The 14,825-nt window shown below is 41.4% G+C and overlaps 1 protein-coding gene and 2 long non-coding RNA genes across 3 annotated transcripts; 1 reads left to right on the top strand and 2 right to left on the bottom strand.

Annotated features, from left to right (window-relative positions):
• Nucleotides 1-3,820: 3,820 nt before the first annotated feature.
• LOC146707252 (ras-related C3 botulinum toxin substrate 2-like) lies at nt 3,821-6,650 on the bottom strand (the record flags this gene model as incomplete). Its single annotated transcript, XM_085460747.1, has 4 exons — nt 3,821-4,338; nt 5,545-5,678; nt 5,985-6,144; nt 6,543-6,650. Coding segments are annotated over 3 exons (399 nt in total), but the record flags the coding sequence as incomplete, so codon positions are not given.
• A 106-nt stretch (nt 6,651-6,756) lies between these two features.
• LOC146707251 (uncharacterized) lies at nt 6,757-9,172 on the bottom strand. The gene is made up of 3 exons (XR_014920805.1): nt 7,912-9,172; nt 7,295-7,410; nt 6,757-6,864 (listed from the first exon to the last, which is right to left on the bottom strand). It is a non-coding gene; the product is annotated as an uncharacterized LOC146707251 (long non-coding RNA).
• Nucleotides 9,173-10,138: 966 nt separating this feature from the next.
• On the top strand, nt 10,139-12,690 carry LOC146707250 (uncharacterized). The gene is made up of 3 exons (XR_014921058.1): nt 10,139-10,491; nt 11,673-11,849; nt 12,010-12,690. It is a non-coding gene; the product is annotated as an uncharacterized LOC146707250 (long non-coding RNA).
• Nucleotides 12,691-14,825: the final 2,135 nt, after the last annotated feature.

The raw sequence follows: 14,825 nt of genomic DNA, 5'->3' as shown, positions 1-14,825 counted from the left end.
CAGACTGTGAAAGTCTAGTTTATTTCATGAATACAATTATTTTTTACAGTCGCTAGAACAAAGTAGCGTACATTCATGATAAAGTAAATACCACAACACAACATGGACAGTAAGAAGTAAACTGAATTGTCCTAGAACTTATTATATTCTTTAAGCTTAAAAGCAACACCCAGTATTAGACTGTTTGTGTTTTAAGCCTTTTATTCAAAGCTAGTATGTGTCAACACTTCTTTCTGCCAGCAGCATTATTGAAGTGACACTTTAACGACACTTTACCTGCTGATGCTTCACATCACAATCTTTATGACGAAAAAGCTCAGATGTCTGTGCTGTCACTTGTTATGAAAATGGACAGAACCTGGGCTCAGGCTTCCTCTTCTTCTTTCCTTCCTCTTTAATAATAACCATAGATCAGTAAAACAGCCATATTTTTAAACAAATGATTGTGATGAAGAGAATTTTTTTTCCAGTGTCATGAACTCAAAATCTTTTAAGTTTAAATCTTTTTTGTTTACCAACAACTGGGCAAATCCAAACTTGATGTACCAGGTCAACTCAGCTCCTGCCTTGACCTCCCCTCTGCTGAGCGTACACACACACACACACACACACACACACACACACACACACACACACACACACACACACACACACAACATAAAGCAACATTAAATAACGGATCTTTCATCTGAAATAATTACAGTTTGTATAAATTTACACTGAAGACCAAAATACACACACATACATAAAACCCATAAATCACTAAAACCTATTAAAACACATGGAAAATTACCTCATTTGTTGTGCTATTCAAAGATGTGTATGTGTGTGTATTCAGGCCAAGTCATAAAGAAAACAATAGAGGTCAATATACTTTATGTTCTACAGTCGCTGCAGATTAATGAAATATAGTGGAAACCTGAAGATCCTAGGTATAGTAGTTTGTGGGAAATAAATACAGTGACGTGACCATTTAGCTCTTGTGGCATGAAACTGCTTAGTGCATTATTATTTGCTTTTCTACAATATGATATTTGTTTAATAATTGATTAATTTAGTGCATAAAATAGTTGATAAATAAAATGTCAAATATCTAATTAAGGGAGTGTCTTTGACACATGCTGACTGCATTCTTCTTATAACCAGAACAGGAAGTGACATCAGAGGAGAACAAGAGTGAGCAGTTTGGTGAAAGGAACAGGAAGGATGAAGAAGAGGTGAACATCCACACAGTTTAAAAGGAGACATCATGGCACAATAAGAGCACAAGCTCTAAGATGAAGACTGGTAATGATTAAAAACTGCACTAAATAGTATCATTCTGTGACTTCACACTTTAGGTAGTGCATAACATTTACCACTTTATATTAATTTTACTATATGTTTAAATAAATAAAAACAAATAACTTTAAAAGGTGCTGTTATTGAGTGAAAATTCAAAAGACTTCAGGGCTGGGGAGGAAAAGGGAGAAAGATGGAGGAACACAGCACACATAAGAAACAGGTAAGAGTGGACATGAAGTCAAAGTCAGCGACATGTCCGATAATAAAGACCTTCCACCTGGCTACATACAGTGGGGCAAAAAAGTATTTAGTCAGCCACCGATTGTGCAAGTTCCCCCACCTAAAATGATGACAGAGGTCAGTAATTTGCACCAGAGGTACACTTCAACTGTGAGAGACAGAATGTGAAAAAAAAAATCCATGAATTCACATGGTAGGATTTGTAAAGAATTTATTCGTAAATCAGGGTGGAAAATAAGTATTTGGTCACCTCAAACATGGAAAATCTCTGGCTCTCACAGACCTGTAACGTCTTCTGTAAGACGCGTTTCTGTCCCCCAGTGAAACTGGTTCACCCGAAAGATAAAACGCCAAAACACAGACTTAACAATGTGGTGTATGCTGTACAGTGCAGCGAGGAATGCCCAGACCTCTACATTGGAGAGACCAAACAGCCACTTCACAAGTGCATGGCACAACACAGAAGAGCCACCTCCACAGGACAAGACTCAGCAGTCCATCTGCATCTTAAGGATAAAGGACACTCTTTCGAGGATGCCAATGTTCACATTTTGGACAGAGAGGACAGATGGTTTGAAAGAGGAGTGAAAGAAGCCATCTATGTCCACTGTGAGCGACCATCTTTGAACAGAGGCGGGGGTTTACGACACCAACTCTCTGCCATCTATAATCCAGTTTCGAGTTCCCTCCCCAGACGCCTTAACGCCCACTCACATCCTGGGCCATCTGATCTCAGGAATTCGCATGATAAGGTGGGGCCAGGTTTCACAATGAACACACCCGAAACTCTGGCTGATTGGGACCCACACCCAGTTTCACACCTTGGCTCAGGCGATTAGAGGATCATCAGGGGGTCCTTTTGTCCCTCTGTGGGGGGGATACTCCCACTAGGTTTATATCTGGGACTCTCCACCATTTGACCTTAGAACTGAAGAAGCTTCTCGGATGAGAGGTGAAACGTCTTCAAGTAACTTACAGTTTTCTACAGACGCTAGGACACATTTCTCAATACTTAGGTCACATTTGCAAAACTCCTCACACAGTGAGCACAACAGAAGTCTATGTGGGCTAAACTGAGGACCAGTTATCATTGTTTTGGCACAAAATGCATTCAATGACTACATCTCTCAAATTTCATGAATTATCTTCTCACTCAGACACAACAACTGCCAAAAAGCTTTGTACGTGCAGGACATTTTGCATGTGCTTACATACTGTTTTCAAAACTGTTAAACTTATGGCCAAAACAATAACACAATGCAAAACTTGAAAAGACAGCAAAATCCAACAGCAATATTTTATTGACACATATTTTAAATCTAAAAATGCAGTTTAACCAGCCACAGCTGATTCTCATTGTAGATGAACATCTACACAGGTGTTACTCCTTCAATTTTTCAACTCCTTCAATTCTGGCAGCCAGAAGATTCTTTCCTAGGTGTATTGCCCTAGATGACATAAGATGTGATGTGGATGAGAACCTGTGGCCAAATGGAGAAGACCGAGTAGATTAGCATTACTATTGTATGTGTATCAGTGGATGGTGTGTATACAAATTCTTGTATTCTGGGATTACTTAGTGCAAAAAAATAAAAATACATAAACAAATATTACAGTTTTTTCTGATTGCTTAAGCACATTTTTTGTAATTATTGGCTAATTTTGCAAAACTCTTCACACAAATAAGAAAACCTGTCACCCAATAATCAAAACATTGTAGTTCTCTTGCAAAAGCATTGTTTTGTGGGTGACAAAGTGTGTTTGTCGGCTGTCAACCTTTGCTAGTGTTCTGGAAGAATGAGTTTATTTGAGACCTGAATGAAGTGTTTTGGTAGTTGTAGTGCATTTTGAATGTGAAATGAACTGCTTTGCCACGCTGAGGGTCAGTTAGGAGAATTGTGTGAAGAGTTTTGCAAAAGTGACCTAAGTATTAAGACATGTGTCCTAGCGTCTGTAAAAAACTGTAAAGAAGTCCAGACGCTAGGACACATGTCAAGCTCCTTTGACTACAATGACCTGGATGACTGAGAACCTTCACAGACATGAAGGTGTTTTGGCAAAAAAAGCTGGTCAAACATTAAACTGCAAAACTGAAAGTGCTGTTTGAGTCTGAACATTTTCAACCCACCACCAGAAAAAGATGCTGTTCTCCACAATATGTAAATAAGGATAGAGTATAGGCGATATCAGCAGCTGTATCAAAATGAGAATTTTATATCCCCCATAGTTGAGTATAGGCATTCAATCCAAAAGGTCACATGTTGTGGAGAAATAATGTGAATCTTTTGTGCAATCAAATGTTTTATTTTTATTTTAATAGCACAACAAATAATACATTTGTTAATAAATCTTATTCAGACACAAGTTTGCTTGTTGCTTGCTTCCTCACAAACGACCATTTCTGCTCCTTACATTCATCACCCTGAAAACAGCACAGTGAACAAATCATACTGAAACACTGTGTTTATTTCAGTTACAAAAGTTATTTTTATTTTAGGTTTCATGAAACACATATATATTGTTGGCAGTACTTTAGATGAAGGCAGCATGCTGCTCTCAGACTTACACTTAAACTCAAAGGGTCTATAATCTCTAAACTGATATATTTTACAAAGAAATCCTGTCTGGGCAGCGTCTGGATTTGGACTGAAGAGCTCGTTGGCATTTCTAAAACAATAGCAAACCTGCACACCATACATTGTTTGGTTTTTTGTTTTGTTTAAAGTTGTAGATATACATTAGAGACATGGCAGATTTGCATATATTCTTCAGGGTCTGCAGTCCTTTTCTCTTCTTCTGTGCTCCTGTGAGAATCTAAAACAAAGGTCACATAAATCATGGGGTTAAATTGATGCCTGTGGGACAAAATTACTCCAACAATATTCAGGACAAATTTATTTTTCCTCTGCAAAAAAATGAAATTGAGTACAAAGCATGTGAAACTTTTCTGTCTTGTGTTGTGTTCATTTATGTCTTTTCTTTTCTCTTTAATGTTTCTGTCCATTATATGTGCAAGAACAAACTTCTGAATCACCTCTTAGTGATAAGTGTCTACAGTTTCCTTTCTCGTTTGGCTCTGGACGAAGGCAGTCGCACTTTTCTCCTCTCCCTCTTCCTTCTCTTTCCTGCTTGGCTTCTCAATGTCCTTGTCTAGTCTCGTCTACTTTTCTACTTTTGCCCTGGATGACTCTCACGGTCTGTTACAACCTAAAAGAGGAATTATGGATTTGAACAACTGGTCCCTGAATGCAATTGACACGCTCTTCTCAACGAGAAGCCTGGGCTTGAGTAAGTCCGAGTGTCCTAGAGGGACATTCCCCTCTGGATATACAATGGACGGGTGGAGGAACTGGAGGGTCGTGTGCCTGGCGGGACTGTCAATCGAGGACATTGTAGACATCTACCTTTTCGGAACCATGATAACAGGGTTCTTGCTGTTCGGAGTTGGCTTGGCCCTGGCTTATCAAGGAAAGCAGAATCGACTTTCCAAAACCCCACAAGGCTGCCCGCTATGATGGAAATGATGGGACGGGTCGTGACTTCTCAAAATGGGCTCATTGAACGCAGCACGGATAAGATCTTGGAGAAGCTCACGGCAGTCTCTGCTCTCTGAGCACAAGATTGATAACATCTCAGAGAAGCTCTCCAACGGGAGACTGAGAGACCAGTGACGGACTGTTAGACCAACTGTGAAATTGACATGCAGTTGTTCGCACTAAAGGAAAACCACCATCATTTCATGCAGCTACCGTATCGGTGTCAGCTGTGGTCTCAAGGCTGGAGCTGATACGTATGTATGTTCGGGGGGTCCAATTTCACTGCAGATGTAAACATTGCATGTGACAAATAAAAGGCTTGATTGAATAGCTTCAGACTTATGTTCAAAGAAAAGAAAAGAAGCCCTCAAACCTCTACTCTACTTTATGTGTTGATTTAATGAGCGAGTTCACTTTGTTTCTCTCTTCTCTCAAACGTCTAATCTCTCTTCCTCCTCTTCCTCTGTGTTTTATTCAGTCGTACCGTTTACAGCAGCGAGCAGGGCTTCTTCTTGACCTTGGCGGGCTGAGGGCAGAGGACGGCACGAATGGCCTCATCAAACACAGTCTTCAGACCACGCTGGGTCAAGGCTGAGCACTCCAGGTATTTGACTGCATCTATACATGCGAAGACACATATATGTTAATAAAAGAAGAGAAAGAACTACAAAGACAAAGTAAGAGAAGAAAGGTTTGCTGGTAGTGGAGAAGAATAAGTTCAACTTTCAAAGAACACTATAGTCAACTACAGCTACTATACTTTTACTGTGATGCCAGGAAATGAGGGGAATAACAAAAATTTGCAGAGGCAGTCAGGCTACAAAGTTCTCTAGCATCTTCATCTGCTAGTTTCATATCTTCACTGGTGAGGAGAGCTTCAAATCTTAAAGTGCTTTTCAAGCAAATAAAGTAAGAGTGACTGACCTATCTCCTTAGCCAGAGCTAGGCCCTGTGGATAGGTGATAGGCGCCAGCTTCTTGTCCTTCAGTTTCTCAATGGTATCCTTTTCATCCCTCAGATCCAGCTTAGTGCCAACCAGGATGATGGGCGTGGAGGGGCAGTGGTGACGGACCTCAGGGTACCACTGGCAGAATACAGAGTAAAGGAAAACTAAATAAGAGGCAAGAAAGGGGAACACGCAAAATCAAGGAACGTGTTAGAGGCAAAAAACAGAATCAAAGGCGGAGGGAGATGAAGCTCTGATGCCAGGTGTTACAGAAAGGTGGATGAAGGCATGAAAAACAAATGATATGCTGTAGCTATTAAAGATGAGAGAAATACATCATCCAACTTTCACCCACAGCATCAATCATTCATTCACATCAATTATTAGACCTGTTTAGGCTTTTTCTCCATTTTGTAATCCAAGTACCTATTTTTTTTCTCTATAATAAATTCCTGCTTTTGTTCCGTTTGTTCTTTTTTACATTTTGTTCCTCGGCAGCTGAGAGACAGGCCTCATAAAAAACAGCCAAAACTCACCTTAGCTCTGACGTTCTCATAGGATGCCGGGCTAACCAGGGAGAAGCAGATTAGGAAAACATCCTGGATGGAGAGACAAGGAGACAAAGAATTAGAATAGCTGCTGCAGTTTTAATTAGCTGACATGTTATATAAGTTCTGTCTCTGTAACTTTATGTCCATTAGTTACTGTGTGTGCCTGTGTGTGTATGTGTGATTCTGTACCGTCTGTGGCTAGATCAGTGGGCGGAGCCTGTCATAATCTTCCTGTCCAGCTGTATCCCAGAGGCCCAGGTTGACCGGCTTGCTGTCCACCATCACATTAGCTGAATATTTGTCGAATCTGTGGGGAGAGTAGAGAAGGTCAGCGATCAGCCAACAAGTCATAGGCAACCTTTCATTTCATTGGTTATTCATTCATTCAACAATCTTTCAATTCACTGATTGTTTAACCAGTGAAACTCCTGTAATGGAGAAAAAAACAGGACCATACTTGAAATACCACTGTTCACAAAAACATTAACCAACAACATTACTTTGGTTAGTTTGACACAAAAGCCATCCTAACCATGTCTAGTAAGAGAGAATAATACATAATAAGGCAGGGCTGCCCCCGTGTGGTCTCATAGTAGAATAACAGTTTAATTTCTCATTTTTAAAAACTTGAGAAATTTCATATTCATATTCAAATGTATTCAGGCTCAAATGAAACTGATAACACAAATGTTTGCAGACACAGATGTTTTTTTACAGAAAGAAAGAGACTAGTGTACCAGATTAATCCTGTTTTATGGCCTGTCCGAGGTCTACCCCGCCCTTTGCCTAATGACAGCTGGGATGGGCTTCAGCCTCCTTAATGACCCAGTAGTTAAAAAGATGGATGGATTTCCTGAAATAGAAAAGTCACTGAAATAACGTAAACTGTCAAACATAGAACAACTATGACAAACAGTCAACACTATCTGAGATCCTGCTGGTGGTTAGGGAGGATATACGTGATTCTGTTTGTTGTTTAAACATATTTATAGAGTTAAGAGTTCAGATTGCTGGAAGAACAACATTCACGCAGTCTGATTGCTGTTTTTCTCCCAAAATGTAGAAACACCTGCTAACCATGGCACACTCTGCTTTTCCATTAGGTCTGTGCAAATACTACTTAAGTACACTCATCCTCCTGTGCCATTAGTGATATTAACAGAGTGTATTTTTTGACATATATAATATAGTTAGTATAGTTATTATACTAGCCGTAGCTGCCCCGCTTATTTTAGACATTCACAATAAAAAAGTAAGCGATAATATTTCAATATCAAACGTCATAATTAAGGTCAACATCTAAATAATGCTGTGTACAGACTCACACAGGTGTTAAATTACAGCATAAACTTACCTTAGACCTTCCTCCGTCATTCTCCTCCTAATTGTGCTCGGAGACACAGAAAACATATCGGCAATTACCCCGATGGTTATCCAGGACAGCACTAAAGTCCTGAGTGCTGCAGCCGGGATTTCAAGACGTGGACGACCAACATTTGAAGACTGTTCTTCCTCGGCGTATTCCAAACGAACACGGTGCTGAATTGATCTTAAACTTTCGACAATGCTGTCATCGATGCTAACATCTTGAAGAGCAATTATCATCCCAAGCATTTCAGAAACATCATCTAAACGACTCAAAACAGTATCTACAGGTAAATGTATCTACCCTCTCTATCTGATCTGCTAAAATGAGCAGAATTGACTGAAGTTCACACCAGTCCGCCATCCTCCCTGACCTTTGACCTAGCACGTTTTTGCTACCTGTGGCAGCCGTCCGCGGAGCAGGTATCCAGGAAAACTAGTCGATAGTAAACGATCAGCCAATAGGCGCAAAAGTCAAGCCCACTTGTTGTGTGCCCACCTTATTACTAAATTAGGCAGAGCACTCTGAATTGAATCAGGACATAAAGCACGGTCTTTATGTTGCTTTATTGAACACTGTCCATCTTACAACTAGCCACTTAACGGGGCTTCCTTCGGACAACCACATCCGGTTCAAAGGTCATCACATTAAGACATAGCCATATCAATACATGACACCCCCCTTTTCCTTAGATTCAAACTTTAGTTGTAATAACTTTGATGTCTTTTTTTCCCCCAACATTGAACATTCTTCTTGTCTTACTTTCTAACAATTATATAATCTAAATGTCTCACCACACATGTACCTTTCTTTTTTCAATATATACATGTCGAAATACACATATGAACTTGAAACTTGCCAAATGTAAGTTACCTCTTCACCTTAACATATTATAGTTCATTTCACCACAAAATCACGAAACCTCTCGGGTATCTTTTTAGCCCTCTGTGATCTACTTGGTCTCTCTGGCCCCTGGGAGCCCTCTTGTGGTGTTGGAGTGAAGGTGTCAGTCTTTGTGGGTGTTTCACCTTCCTCCCTTTCAGGTATTGTGTCATAGTGTCCTTCTCTGGTCTCATTTGTCTCGTATTTCTTCACATGTGTGGTATTCCGGTGATAGCGAGCTCCTGTTGGTGATTCAATAATGACTTGGTTTCCAGTTCTGCTTACAACTTTGTGTGGTGTTGCGTTGAATGGTGTTGTAAACTTGTCCACTTTGTCTTGTTGAACCAGCACTGTGTCTTCCTATTTTTATTTATTTTTTTATTTTTATTTTATTTATTTTTATTTTTATTTTATTTTTCTGAAATTACACACGCTACTAACGTGTGTAATTTCAGAAAAATAGCTCTACCATTGACCAATCTCACCTGTCCTAAGGTTATTTTTCTCACCTCCTATCACTTCCTGTTCCAACACATGGCTGTGTTTTTGTGTAGCTTATCTGAATAGCCGAAATAACTAAAAACTTATAGATAACTTCTTATTTCATAGTTTAATCTTCACTTGCTTCATCCGAAGCACACTCTCTTGTATTCACTCCCTGTATTTTTAGGAATTTGCTACCTTAGCTTAGCTAAGCCAAATAACACAGACCAATTAGTTAAACTACATGAATGTCTCAAAGCCATAAAGACCTGGATGACCTCTAATTTCTGCTTTTAAATTCAGATAAAACTGAGGTTATTGTACTCGGCCCTTAAAATCTTAGAAATATGGCATCTAACCAGATTCTTACTCTGGATGGCGTTACCTTGGCCTCCAGTAACACTGTGAGGAACCTTGGAGTGATTTTTGACGAGGACATGTCCTTCAATGCACATATTAAACAACTATGTAAGACTGCTTTCCTCGATTTGAGCAACATCTCTAAAATTAGAAATATCCTGTCTCAGAGTGAAGCTGCAGTTATTACTTCCAGGTTGGACTACTGTAATTCATTATTATCAGGATGTCCTAAAAACTCCCTGAAAAGCCTTGTAGTACCATATCACCCTATTAGAGCACTTCACTCTCACACTGCAGGCTTACTTGTTGTTCCTAGAGTATTTAGAAGTAGAATACGAGGGACAGCCTTCAATTTTCAGGCCCCTCTTCTGTGGAACCAGCTTCCTGTTTGGACAGACACTATCTCTACTTTTAAGATTAGGCTTAAAACTTTCCAAAATATATAATTAGGGCTGGACCAGGTGACCCTGAATCCTCCCTTAGTTATGCTGCAATGCGGTGGGCTGCTGGGGGATTCCCATGATGCACTGAGTATTTCTTCTTCAGTCACCTTTCTCACTCACTATGTGTTAATAGACCTCTCTGCACTGAATCATACTTGTTATTAATCTGTCTCTCTTCCACAGCATGTCTTTATCCTGTCTTCCTTCTCTCACCCCAACCGGTCCCAGCAGATGGCCCCGCCCCTCCCTGAGCCTGGTTCTGCTGGAGGTTTCTTCCTGTTAAAAGGGAGTTTTTCCTTCCCACTGTCGCCAAAGTGTTTGCTCAACAGAAAGGCAGTTGTTAGAGGGTGAATGGCAGGAACACTGTGTCTGCTGCCTCTTCTCTTGCCTCTGTGTATCAGTGAGTATTCAACAACAGTTTCTATATTTAACTGCTGGTTCTTACTGCATAATTCTGTCTGTATAATATAAAAATGATTCAATGCATCGAGTTATGCCAAACCTCACAGAAACTGTGCACGGTGGGTATTCTGAATTGCTGCTCGGCACATATATGCAGACCACAGTCAGAGCCTTACCCTCTGCAGCTTGAAGTCACACAGAGGTAACCCACTCGCTCTCTGTCAGCACGCAGTCGCAGACTCGTGAGCGAGGTTTTTTTTTTCTTTTGTTTTGCTCTTCTACTCTTAAGAGCTCCATTAGCCACACAGAGGGCACAATATGTTCTGCATTGCTTCTCAAAGTTAGCATTGGTTAGTGATCATGGCCTGTTTTAGGTTTATAAATCATTGGTTTACACCACATTCCTCTGAATTAATGTCACAAATTGACAAACTGACAGTGAGATACAGTGAAGTGTGTAGAACATGTAATTCAAATCAGAGCACGAGCAGAACAAGAGCATGAAGCTGAGATCAAACTTCATTTGCTTCCATCTATAAGGTGCAGGTCACTGAGGTCTTCTGACAGAAACCTGCTGGTGGTTCCTCGTTCTAGGCTGAAAACTAAAAGAGACTAAGTGTGTCTTCAAGGCTGTTGGCTGATAATCTATGGAATGCACTAATATTACATTTGATCTCTGCGGTCTGAACATTTGAAAGAGCAGCTCTACTTATTTGTACAGGCTTAATTTTAGGTAGTGGATATTATTATTGTCTTTTAATGTTTGTATTTATTTTTATTGATTATTATTGTGAAGCACTTTCTCTATAGAAATATTTTACCTTCATTTCCCTTCTGTAACTTTATGAAAGCCAAAAGCAAAAAGAGACGATAAGTAACTTTGCATAAATGTGTGGAGCTTTGCAGCTTTGCAGTTCATAAAGCTTCATAATGACACTATGTAACTATGCAGTGTCCAATATTCAAACTGAAATGCAGTCATTAGAGAGTGAATGGCAGCAACACTATGTGTGGTGCCCTTTTCTCTTTTCTCTGTATCAGCGAGTGCTCAGCTACAGTATCTATATTTAATGGCTCTGGTCCTCACTGTGTGTTTCTGCCTTACTTCTGAGAGCAGATATTTTACAGGTACAAAGAAAAACTGGCAGTGACCTGGTGGGCGGGGGATTCCTCTTTCAGGTGTGACGGCGAACACAGAGGTCGCTCTGCAAAAGAGAGTCATTGGAGGTGATGAATGTGAGCGACAGTATCATGTACAGCTCAGAGCAGTTTATCCACATGGACCTTCCAGCTTGTGTGGAGGCTCTTTGATCAGCGACCGCTGGATTCTGCAGCTCACCGTCTGAAGCCAGGAGGGTGAGGAGATCAGAGCAGCAACTAAAACTTGTTAACCCAAGGAATGTCTAGTAGCCATGTTTTTGCTATTCAGTAAAAAGTAAAATACATTCAGACAAGATGAGAAATAAAATATGGTGACCATCAGTAATCATGTTTTATGTTTGCTGTGCACATGCAGGACCATGTTTGCAAATCTAAGTGTGCATCAAGGGGGTCCGGAACAAGAAGTGCAGATAACAGCAGAAGCTGAGATCTATACAGACAAAGACACCAGCACAGGCAGAGTTCATGACATCATGCTGCTGCAGCTACTAGCAGCTCTGATGTCCATCCTATAAAACTACCTGACTGTGAGTTGTGGATGTTTCTGCTTCAGGTTCATGTGTTCTGACAGATACTGATACGTCGTGCTAACTTCAGTTTTAGATTCAAATGATACTTTGATGTTCCTGTGGCTCAAAGTTTCTTGCTTTGAAGTTTTTTTTCTTAAAGTTTCTTCTTGACCTGAGCTCTGTGCTGTGAAGTGAGTTCAGCATATGTAGAATATATTTCCTTTATCTTATCCCAACAGTGGGAATCAGGATAAGTACTCACAGGAAGCTGCTTATCAATTGAAAGCCCTGGTTATCAAGTTAACCAGGGCTTTCAATCCTAATGGATGTGGATAAACTATACTGGCAATGCAGGTTTTAAAAAGGAAGATAAAACTGTAATATTAGAAAAATATGAAGGGTTTAAATGCATAATACAGACTGAAAGTAACAGCTGCTGCAGAAAAACCAGTGTTGTGTGTGTGTGTGTGTGTGTGTGTGTGTGTGTGTGTGTGTGTGTGTGTGTGTGTGTGTGTGTGTGTGTGTGAGAGTGGAAAATTGCTTAGTAGTAAAAGCACTATATGAATGTGCAAGAACTTCAGATGCTTTGTTCAATAAGACTATCAGGAGGGACTATGCGCTTACCTGCTGCTCCTTGGCAGGTAGCTCTATGCCCTCCTGGGTTTTAATTGCACCTTAGAACACACATGCATCAACACTACAATGAGCGGGTGGAGGGAGGTTTGGAGTCTTCTCCCACCCCCGTTCTCTGCGGCCTGCTGGAGCGGCAGGGCTAGGAGAAGTTGGCCGTCCGACTGCGGTCTGGGGTGTGGGGCCTCCCTGCTGCTACGGAGTCGGGGTGGTCTGCCTCTCCCCACCGCAGGGAAAAGGGTAACACCACCTGGGTCTGGGTGCAATTCCCCCCTCCAGGGGCAAGGGTACCTAGACCCGGTTTGTAGAGTATGCTTGGGGAGTGTGATCGTGTGTACAGCGTCTCTTTATGTCTGTCTCCACGTTGGTTGAGTGTGGAGTAAGTGCACATGAGAGCATGAGGGTGGGAATGGATGTTTGTGTCTGTGTGTGCCTGTATGTCTGTGTCTATATGTCAGGTTGGGTATCAGACGCCACCTCTCTGGGGACACCTCAGGCCCTCCAAGATTTGGAGGCCTATCTCCACCCACCACCACTTCCCCTGCCGGTGGCGGACTCCCTCAGGTGTCGGTGCGTTGGTGGTTCTTTGTGTCTGGGGGTGGGTGTCCAGGTACACACCGGCTCACTCCTTGGTGGCCGCTTATCGGGGCCTGGAGTCTGGGGCTCGCTCGGGCCCCTTCGGAGGTGGGGTGCCCCCGGCCTCTCGGCCTGGGGCTCGGTCACTCAGGCGCAGCTGGGGGCCGGCGGAGCTCATGGGCGCGTCACTGCAACTCCCCCTGGCTTCTGCTCCGCGGCTGCTGAGTGAACCCTCATCTGGGACTCTCCTCAGCTCTTACTGGGACAGTGGCGCGGCTGCCCCTCTGTTGGTCTTCCATGGTCTCTTGTGTTCTGGGGGCCTCTGGATGTCTGGAGTTTTGACCTCCTCCATACCCGCTTCACACCCTGGAGGACGGGGCTGTGGCCCCCCCACACTCCCTAGCAGATCGTTACATGGAGAAACCTTTGGAATACAAGCGCGCTGATCCACACAGGTATGTACACGGGTGTTCACTGCTCGTAGACCCAAATTACACCTTTCTTGGCCGCTACTTCGAAGCACATCTGTCCTGCGTGCTGCACAACAACATTGAATATTTAGTATTTACTGCTGTTTACACTTAGCTAGATTAATGCGATGGTGTTGTGTTTAGTATGTTGCTTTGTTTTTTTTGCTTGTTTTCTATTTTTCTCTCAACAGGTGATCCAGGAGATTTTTTTTCTCCCCCCCCTTTCTCACTGTCCCTCTCCCCTTCTGTTTCTCCTTTCCTTCCTCTTTCTTTCTTCCTTTCCTATCCCTCACTCATGTCTGTCCCGTCTGTAAAATCTGAAAATAAAATATAATAAATAATAAAAACAAAGATCGACCAAATGGACCAATACGGCAATGCCACGATGATCCATTTGGCAAAGTAAATCCATTGGGTATCCTTGTTGGTCTTCAGACAACAATTCTGATGGCTAAAGAACCAAATGGGACAGGCAAAAAAAAAAAAAAAAAAAAAGACAGCAAAAATCCTGACTGACATCACGACCTATCATTACACAGGAGAATCTGATGGATGGATAATTAAGTATTTCATTTAATTAATGTTTGAAAGACAGTTTCAGCTTTTATTCTGTCAGCTGCAAACTTTCTGCTGTTTATTAGTTTAAGAGAAAATAAAACTTAATATAACAACAGAATTTAAACATAGGCTGCAAACTGAAAAATGTCTACGAAAAAATGCTATTGAAGAATTTTAGCCCCTCCCACTGACCATGTAGTACAGTAGGAGGGTCTAAAGTTGAAAGTTTCAAGGGATCTTCCAGGAATGGTGATGCTGCTTTTCTGGACAAATGATCTCTAAGCTTGAACTTAACCAGAGGGATATAGTACAAAGAAAATTCAACAAGGCTTGGCTTACTTTGCGTTAGCTGGCTTGAGAAAACGTAAAACACCAGTCAGTGTCACGCCGCCGGGTATATCAACTTCTCTTTTAAGCTGTGCTTTCTG

The sequence above is a fragment of the Copadichromis virginalis genome, linkage group LG6 (genome assembly GCF_057382275.1).
Source record: "Copadichromis virginalis isolate Kocher_CV1m ecotype Utaka linkage group LG6, C_Virginalis_male_GT1.1, whole genome shotgun sequence".
Classification (NCBI taxonomy): domain Eukaryota; kingdom Metazoa; phylum Chordata; class Actinopteri; order Cichliformes; family Cichlidae; genus Copadichromis; species Copadichromis virginalis.
This window is presented reverse-complemented; position numbering and strand designations above follow the sequence as displayed.